We start from the raw sequence: 10,058 nt of genomic DNA on the forward strand, positions 1-10,058 counted from the left end.
CTGTGTCTTGGCTTGGTTAGTGAATTCTATGGCCAATGCCAATCGGATATCAGACCTGATAGATCCCATTACTAACAGTACTACTGATAGAGAGGAAGATATCTGGAAAATATTCTTGAAGCTCTATTTCACTCTTTAGCAGGCCTCATCTGAGGTTCCGAGGAATGCTATTCCAAATTTCCTCAATACAATTCAGTTTGCTCAGTTATCAAATGAACAGCAGGAAAGCCAAGTAAATCCAACATCAGAAACAGAATTTAAGATGGCTTTGACCCCAATAGCCATCGCTAAGGCAGCAGGATCAGATGGTATTCCCATCGAGGTTTATAAAGAACTTGCTATGCTTTTCCAAGATATATTGCATTAATAACCTTTGAAATTAGATAACCGCAGGTGGGCCTATCCCTCCATTAGTTACTCGATCTATTGTTTTAAGTAAAAAAAAAGGTAAATCGCCTTTTAACCCTAATTAGAATAGGCCTATTAGTTTGTTGAATGAGGGCTTTACACTTTTAATGAGGATCTTAACTAATTGTTTGGCTCCTGTTGCCCATAAACTAACACATGGGGATGGACATGGCCATATTCTAATTTTCGTTCGATAATACGAAAGCAGCCATCATTATGGTTGAAGCAGAATAGGCTTCCAATCTGGTTATTTGGCCAGCTCTATTGGAGATTTTGAAGAGGTTTGGTTTTGCTACTCAATTAATAAGCTTTCTCAAAAATGTCTCTTCGGGAGCAGTAGCCATGTTCAATATCAATCAGTGACAAGAGCAAGTTCTCGTTTCGTGTGACACGCATCTAGGTTATCCTGTTTCACCGGTTTATTTACTATTTTCCTTGAGCCGTTGGCTATTGTTTTATAAAATGACAATTCTATTTTATCTCCAGTCACGAGTATAGTCAAATTCTCTTTGTGGACAAAATTAGTTTGTATCTGGATGCAGATCAAGCTAATATTAGAATAACACTCAACAGGTGTAATGAGTATATGGTATAAGATCAACCACAATACTTCAGAAATATTGCTTTTTAATTCTTCAGTTAAGGATCTTCCGATTGCACTTAGGGAACAATGGGAGCCTCCTCGCCCTATTAAGTATCTTGGTCACCTCTAACATTCTCGATCTGTATGAGATAAATTATAATGTAAGGATGGATAAAGTCAAGAGAATGTTGAAGTCTTGGAGGGTGTTGCCCTTGTCCATTATATGCCGAGTTGCTTTAATAAAAATGTTGATCCAGCCTCTTTTTTATCTCTGTTTTCTAATGTACCTATTCGACTTAGTAAGATGTTCTTTAAGGAAGTGGACAGTCGAATTAGGATATTTATATGGAAACAATAGCGCCCACTTATTGATTTACTGGCTATCCAATTAGACAAGGCCCAGGGCGGGTTGGCTTTACCTTCTTTTTATCAATATTAGCAGGCAGCCTTGTATGCTGATCCATTCTCACCTAACATTTTTTAAGAGTGATGGTGCATGGTCTGTGGTCGCAGCCCTAAGAAAACTGGGTATAAAATGTTACAAGCAATAATCTTCCGTTAAAATGAATTAGGTCTAAAATATAAGATTGTTGAGTGTCTAACCCAGGGTGGTGTGGAGTGCAAACAAACGATGGATTTAGGCCCCGATCCTTCTCCTGGGGTGAATGTATGACATTGTTCTACATTCTGTCCATCAACTGTGTTTTTTGCAATTTTACCCCGAGTGGGCTGGTTATGCTCCGACGTGAGCCCCAGGCTCTCCACACCACTGGAGTCAAGCTATCCAGGCTGAATGAAGGCTGATAGCCAGAAACCGGTCCTTGGATGCTTGATTCCGGTCTGGGAAAGACATGGCTTGGTAGTTCGGACAGGACTGTTCCCATAAGGCACAGGGTCAGAGCTGATTTGCATATAGCCAGTGTCTAACCCAGGGTGGTGTGGAGTGCAAAAAAACGATGGATTTAGGCCCAGATCCTTGTACTGGGGTGAATGTATGACATTGTTCTACATTCTGTCCATCAACTGTGTTTTTTGCAATTTTCACCCCGAGTGGGCTGGGTATGCTCAGATGTGAGCCCCAGGCTCTCCACACCACTGGAGTCAAGCTATCCAGGCTGAATGAAGGCTGATAGCCAGAAACCGGTCCTTGGATGCTTGATTCCGGTCTGGGAAAGACATGGCTTGGTAGTTCGGACTGGACTGTTCCCATAAGGCACAGGGTCAGAGCTGTTTTGCCTATAGCCAGTGTCTAACCCAGGGTGGTGTGGAGTGCAAAAAAACGATGGATTTAGGCCCAGATCCTTGTACTGGGGTGAATGTATGACATTGTTCTACATTCTGTCCATCAACTGTGTTTTTTGTAAATGGTTAGAGCGGCAGACCCTGATGCAGAGGTCTTGCCCGGGACCAGGGTTCAATTCCTTCCTCTGTGGGTCTTGTACTCAATTTCCTCAGACCTGATCATTCTCGCCTCTGTGCCTATTCTAATCATGGGTCCCACTCTGCAACTCTGGGCAATAGCTTGCTTAATGTCCACAAAAGCCCCAACAGTGCTGAGATGCCTGGCTTCACCTTGGGGATGCCCAGGCGTGGGCATTTCACAGGGAAAAGCCAGGAAGGGTTCCACAGCGGTATGCGTACAGCGCCAAGACACCTCAGGGTATAAGTGCGCTATACAAGTACAAATTAATTTCATTTGAGCAGCTGCGGGGATATTTCTCGTTGTGTACAGCAGGGGTTAACAGCATATAGGAGCAGCAGGAAATATGTTTTTGTTGACCTTGACATTTCTTCACATTTAGTTGCATGAGTTGTTTTTACTTATGTATTGCTATTTGCACTTTAAAGTATTTTTACACATTCCATATTGCACTAAGTCCAATTGCTATATGAAACGATTGTATTTTCATTATGTGGTCAAACTCTCCCTGCTTATTTGTGTAGGTTGAAATTGTGCCCTTAATACATTAGTTGCATTATTACACCTGTACTCTGCACTTTTAACATCAATGAATAGCAGACTGCATCATTTTATTAAGCTCTAAGCCTTTTTTAGATCGAGACCTCTTGTATATACTTTAGTATATACTTATATGCATATGTACTTCGTGGGCTCTGGAGATCAGACCTAGGACTTGACTGCTTGTTTAGGGACTTTTTGTTTGCTCAACTTCCTCTATTATCTGACTAAGAAATTGTCTTCCACAAGCAGCTGCAGACAATAATTATTTTTTCAAATCTTGTATCTTTAGTGATATGACCTCAGAAGGCCCTGATTTTATATTAAAAACAGAGCTCTGGACTATACAATTTCCTGCTGAAAGGCAATATTTCTCTCCATGTGTTCCCATACCTGGAATGTCACGCAGTTTGGTGCTTACATTTCCTCCATGTTAAAAAACAGGCTAATGCGCTGCATAGCTAAATACATATAGGGTCCAAGAGGCGAGACCGATTGGATTGCAAATGCTTGTTGTATATAGAAATAGTTTTCTATTTACTGTGGGGCAAGATTTTCTAAAAAACAAAACATGTATAGTAGCTCACATTACTGTTATCTTTCGATACTTATTTGACCTGTTATCTTAAGAAATGATATTGTAAGCTCTGTACTACTCCTTGAGACAAAAGTTATAACACTGCTAATTAACCACTTAATAGCAATATTTTTTAAACAGACTCTTTCCGCTCCCCTAGAATTGAAACATTAATAAAGGTCGATATGAGCACATCCTTTCTTCTCTATTTAAAGAATCACAACTTTTAGCGTGAATGCCACCCAAGTCCTCAACACCAGTTTCTCTGAAAAAATGTGATATATGGTGCTTGCATTGACAGTGCCTGAAGCCACTCACACAACAAACTGAAATGATTACAATAAGGAAGACAGTCTTTATTTAGACTCAGAAGATTCAATGTGCAGCTGCGCACTACCTCGAAGGGTGTACACATGAGCAATGTCAAAACCAGGATGAGATCTTTCTGTTGCGTCACAAATGGTTTTAGATGGACCAAGTGTGTCAAGCCTTTAATATACAGCATCACAACTGGTAAATTAAACATGACGGTTGGTCCGGTGAATGAAAAAAGTCAAAAGGGATGACAAATAACCTTTAAAAGTTCCCCCTGCAAGGCCGTGCTGGGATAAAGATAAAAAAAACTAAAACATTCGACTTGGCTAGTAAAGTGTCTGATTTCAGGACTTCATACCAGGCCACAAAGCTGTCCTAGAACCCAGCGTAAATGGACTTTGTGGTAGGGTGCCTGGCAATAAGTATGACATCCATAACTTCAGGAGGCTGATCAAATGCAGTCAACTGCTGTCACTCAGTGCCTCAATTACGAGGCCCCTAGTTGCACTTTTGCGCTGACAGAGCATTACATTTTTAATGCTCCAGTGGCGCAATGTGGCACAGCATACTTACAAGGCCACGCAAAACCATTTTGCGTGGCTTTTCATAGCCTTGTAAATATGTGCCCCTTTCACACAGAACACTGCGTGAAAGGGTTGTTTCATGGGTGTTGCTGTGGGTGGAAGAGGTGAGGCTGAGCGGCCAGGGTGCCTGACTCCAGACCACTGAGTTCACGGTTCGATCCCCGGCTCTGGTGGCAGGTTAGCCCAGCACCAAGTGACTCTGGGCAATAGCACGCCGCCGGCGCCGGGACACCTCTCCGGAGGTAGCTGTGTGCTTTACAAATGCTGGTATTTCATTTTTTCATTTAATTTCCCACGCAACTCCCATGGAATCTGAAGTATTCCCTGATTTAAGAGGAAACGTAAATCTGGGAGTGCGCCAGATTCTAATGCCACCCTTCGCGCAAGAAATCATTGTCCACACCTTCTTTTAGGAGCAAGAAAGGCCACTTTTATTTTAGGACAGGTGCATCATAAATTTCATAAACACATTCATTATTTATTTATTATTTACATACTTCAACTCTACAGTGAGCCTACGAAACCTAAATCCCAAAACCCCGAACAAACTCCTGCCTACTACCCCTAGCCTACCCAACGCTACCCTTCAGGATGGCCAACCCGCTCCAGGCTGCCCACCCCCACTAACAAAAACCCGCCACCCAGGAAAACCTTTAGCGTTTTCCTGCCCCACCTAAAGGAAAGGAAGGAGCACACCACAACTGTACCTGAAGAACCTTGCTAATCAAGTCCCTGAGTTCAAGGAGGTAAAAAGAGAGGCCCAAAGCTGAGAGATGCACACCGTCCTCACAAAATAAATGATGTTCAGAGACTTTTAAATGATAATGGTCCAAACTGTAGATCCCCCAATGTTGACAAAAAAGGCGCATTGTCCTGTTCACTTTCCTTCTAGCCTTTTCCAGGGCAGAATGGTTCCGTGCCCCACGCCATTGCAAACGAGGCACAAACTCAGTCCATATAAGCATGGTGCTCACCCATGTGGTTCTGATGATTTCCAGGTCCTGCTTCATTAATTTTAACAAGGTCAACCCAGAGAGAGAAACCAAGTCATTCTCTCCCAAGTGTAGCACCAGGAGATCCGGAGGGCCCCCCAAACACTGTGAAACCAAAGCAGCCAAGGCGGGAAAAAGCCCACCCCAGCGCATTCCCCCTGTTCCATGCCATGAGACTTCATGTGTCATACTGTTCAGACCAAGTGATCTCCCACAGAGCTGGCTGGCAGCGGCTAAAGCTGCTCGTTTAATAAAAGAGTGCCCCAGTATCCACACCCTTCGTTTGCATCCGGCGACTGATGGCCAGGGACCTAGGAGAGAAAGAAATGTTAGACAAGCCAAAATGCACTATTTCCTCACATACTTTTCACAGCACTTGGAACGCCAACGACCAATGCGTCGGATCTGGGACCAGTCCCACCCCAACCGAGCGGCCTCCGTCGCCGCACCAATTCGGAAAGAATGAGTACCAAATTGCACAGGATCCTTCCCCAAGCGCAACAAAACCTTGCGTAATACAGCCAACAATTGAGATGCAACTATGGGACTACCATCCGCATGACAAAATATGGACCCCTGGAGAAAATGCGGAGAGGACACAAACACTTCCCATTCCCCAACCGGGCAACATGCAGAGACACCACTTCTACCAAGGAACACCCACTTACCCCTCCCCATCTGGTCGGTTTTAGATGCCCGCAGCCACAGCCGCACTCTGTCACTTTCCAACACCACCTCATTGCTGGTCATACCTACCCTGCCCCGCAACCCCAGCAACTCTGATGCCCGAAATGCCCCAAAGAACAACCAAACAAAACACAAACGAAATTTGGCACACTCCAAAGCATCATAACAACACACCTCCAATTCCGGCAACAGCAACTGGAGCAACTCAAAAGTCACTGGCTGCCGGAGCTGCTGACCACCAGCCCGGAGCCTGGCCAAACCTTTCAACACTTTACGAACCAACACCCCCCCAACCGGATCCCTCCCCCACCAAAGCTGCCCATAAAAAGAAACCCCAGCCAATTTGCCAGAAATGGTAGTGGGCGATAAGCCTTTGTCCGCCAGACGTAAAACAAACTGCAAGACGCATTGTTCATCAGACCAACCCGCCCCAATCGGCCCCATGGAAACCTTACCAAACTGCAGAAACTCATTCCAGGCTTTCACATAACCTCGCCTGGTGGAGTCAGCCACTGAATTTTCTACCAAGTGATGAACCCTCAATCCCCCAGGTCCCATACGTACTGTGGGATCGCTGTTGGTTCCAGGTCCGCCCCAGGAGCTAACTTGCGGAACTCGGACCACTGAAAGCGAGACAAAGAATCAGCGATGCAATTAGAAGTACCAGGAACATGCCGTGCTTTAAAGACAATATTTAATTGCAGACACCGCAGCATGAATGCGCGCAGGAGCCGCAAAACCCGCAAATCACGAGCCTTTTGGTGATTGACAAGGTGCACGACTGCCAGATTGTCCACGTGAAACAGGACTGAGCGATTCTGAAACTCATCCCCCCATAGATGCAGAGCAACCAGCAACGGGAAGAGCTCCAGAAACGCTATGCTGCGACCCTGATCCTTCCAGTGCGCCGGCCAGCCGGCCGCGCACCATCGACCGCCCCAAAATATTCCGAAGCCGTGAGCCCCTGACGCATCAGTGAACAACTGTACTTGCCATACCATGTCCTCATCCGCAAAAAACAAGGACACGCCATTAAACTCTTGTAGGAAACGAAGCCAGACGGTCAAATCGGCACGCACAGCGGTGGTAATGCGCACCCTATGATGGGGAAGGCGTGCTCCTGACATGGACAAGCCCAGACGTCTGCAGAAAGTCCTGCCCGCCCGAACAACCCGGCAAGCAAAATTGAGGTAACCCAACAACTTCTGAACAGTTTTCAAGGCAACTTTCCGCTCCCCCAACACCAGATGAATGAAAGCAGACATTTCCTTCACTTTGGCCACAGGCAATCTCGCCACCATAGACAGAGTATCAATTTCAATCCCCAAGAAAGTCAGGGACGTACAAGGACCCTCTGTCTTGTCCGGCGCCAATGGAACCCCCAATTCCTCCGCTAGAGCCTGAAAGATGTTCAAAGCCGACTGACACTGCCCAGATCGACCTTCCCCAATGAAAAGAAAATCATCAAGGTAATGACAGACCAATACGTGGCCACTAACAAAAGTGAATCGCCACTGCAGGAAGGTACTGAAAGTTTCAAAAAGGGAGCATGACACTGAACAGCCCATGGGCAACACCCGATCCACGTAGAAACTACCATCAAAATGCATTCCCAACAGACTGAAATCCCAAGGGTGAATGGGCAATAGCCGGAAAGCCGACTGAATGTCGCTCTTCGCCAGCAAAGCCCCAACACCAGCCGTGCGCACGAGCCGTAAGGCATCGTCCACCGAAGCATAATTGACAGTTGAGTCAGCTGGATCAATAAAGTCATTAATTGATGAACCCTCTGGCCAGGACAGGTGATGGATAAGACGAAACTCCCCTTCCGCCTTCTTAGGCACCACACCCAGGGGCGATACAATCAAGTCAGGCAGAGGACAATTCACAAAAGGACCAGCAACCCTACCAGCCGCAAGCTCAGCATCCAGCTTCTTCCGCACAACATGGAGACTCTCCTTCGCAGAATTCAAATTGTCCGACCACCTGCCCACCCTGGGTCCCTGATACCCAATCCTGAACCCAATTTTGAAACCCCAAGACAAAATCTTAGCGGCCTCAAAATCTGGATAATCCACCAGCCAGAGATCGAGAACCTCCTGCCTAATAGGAGTAGGGGCCCTTGTAAACAGACTGTTGTTGCTGCCCCCTACCCCCTGAACCTCGTCCCTGCTCACCCAATCGCTGGCCGGGAAAACACTGGGTGAGGGCATGCTTCCCTCCACACTGCGAACACTCGTGTTTGTACCTGCAAGCAGGTCTGTTACAGGAACCCCTGTTAAAATGCCAGCATGTGCCAGAGGCGGCTGACTGACCTCTGCCCCAAACCCCCGCCCCAGACTGAGCGGGGCGAGCTGAAAAGGGCCGATAATACACGGGCTGCCCGCTAGCTGTGTGAGTCGTAGCAGGGAGGTTTGCCGATGCCATCCATTGCAACCATAACTCGGAATCAACCTCACCCCACGAACGCTCAGGGAAAGCGCTCATGCGCGCCCTGAATTCGTCATCATAGGACAACCAAGCAAAGCCGCCAAAATAACTGTGAGCCTTGCGTATAACATCAGCATATTTAAACATGTCTATTGCTTTCTCAGGATGACGTTGACAATAAACGCTGGCATAAATAAGAAAGGCTGAAGTCCAGTTCTCTATGGACTTCGGAACACGAGGCCTCCGAGCCAATTCTAATTCCTCCTCCTTTGACCCTTCTTTTGCCTGAACATCCCTATGGAGAAGCCGAAAAACATCCACAAATGCCCCTGACCATATCAAATTCTTCGTTTTTTCAGATAAATGAGACCCCAAAGGCATTCCCACCCCAGAATAAGGCAACTTTTTCGGTATGATACTATCCTCCGTGACACGTGTGGCATCCACCCCGCCCACCCCCGCTGTAGAAACTTCAGTTGCAACTTGCACATTAGAAACATTCGAAAGTACAGGCCGCTCAAGCCTCGGTGCCAGAGCGACTCGCTCAACCACAACCCCATCACCCGTACCAATAGATCTTGTACTTTTAACAGGGAGACTCTCCCTAGGTTGCCACACAGACCACCACCCATCCTTACTTCTCGGTAACTGCTCCGACTGCTGTGCGACAGCCCCACGATCCCTCTGAGAAGGTCCAGACCACACTGCCCCTCGTACACCTGCATGGTCCGCTCGAGACTCCTGCAAAACACGAGAAACAGTGGGTTGCCCCAACCCACCCCCCTGGGCCCGTGCTGCCAAAAGCCCAACATCCTTGTCTCTCAACTCCCCTTCTTCCAACTCATCATCATGAAAACTCCCACCGAAAGCTTCATCAGAAAATTCAACTTGAGCACTACCACTGGGCATAGCCCCATCACCAATACCCCCATCATAAAATTGCCAGTCGATGTTTTGAAAGCTATGTGCACTGAAAGCTGTAGAAGAGCTATCCGCTCCAGACAGCCCCCCTGTAAGCCCACCACTGGAAACAGCCGTGTGGACAGTTCCCGGGCCCGTAGAGACAGCCAACAGCCGCCCAGCCGATGGCGCAGATTGAAAACTGCGGCCGCTCGAGCCAGACAAAGAAACAGCCCCAGAAACATTGCCCCCCACAGCGGAACCGCAATCACCCCCCGACGCCAGAGCAGTGACACCCACCGACCCAGCCTCAGGGCCACCCAGAAGCCCACCTGGACGACCCCTGGGGACCGGGAACAGTGACTGACCAGTAGCCGGGGGCGCCCCCTTGCGCAGCAGACCCTTACCACCCGGGGTCAAGGACGTGTGGGGGGGGGGCCGGGAGCCGAGAGCACCAGTTGAAGCAGCCTTAGCCGGGGGGGGCAGCAGGGTATGTGCAGCACCCACCGTAACCACAGCAGGGGCCGGGGGCAGGGCCTCAGGGTGGGGGGGCGACGTCAGCGTGGCACGGGGGTGCCTGGCATCGGCGTCAACCGTGGGAGGAGTGCCAACATTAGGGAGG

The 10,058-nt window shown here is 47.7% G+C and overlaps 1 protein-coding gene across 1 annotated transcript; it reads right to left on the bottom strand.

Annotated features, from left to right (window-relative positions):
* Positions 1 to 5,014: 5,014 nt before the first annotated feature.
* LOC147683531 (uncharacterized) lies at positions 5,015 to 9,445 on the bottom strand. Its single transcript, XM_086944871.1, has 2 exons — positions 9,175 to 9,445; positions 5,015 to 5,730 (listed from the first exon to the last, which is right to left on the bottom strand). The coding sequence occupies exons 1-2, from the start codon at positions 9,443 to 9,445 to the stop codon at positions 5,081 to 5,083; spliced, it is 921 nt and encodes a 306-aa protein (XP_086800997.1). The 3' UTR covers positions 5,015 to 5,080.
* Positions 9,446 to 10,058: the final 613 nt, after the last annotated feature.

This window comes from Lissotriton vulgaris, chromosome 11 (genome assembly GCF_964263255.1).
Source record: "Lissotriton vulgaris chromosome 11, aLisVul1.2, whole genome shotgun sequence".
Lineage (NCBI taxonomy): Eukaryota > Metazoa > Chordata > Amphibia > Caudata > Salamandridae > Lissotriton > Lissotriton vulgaris.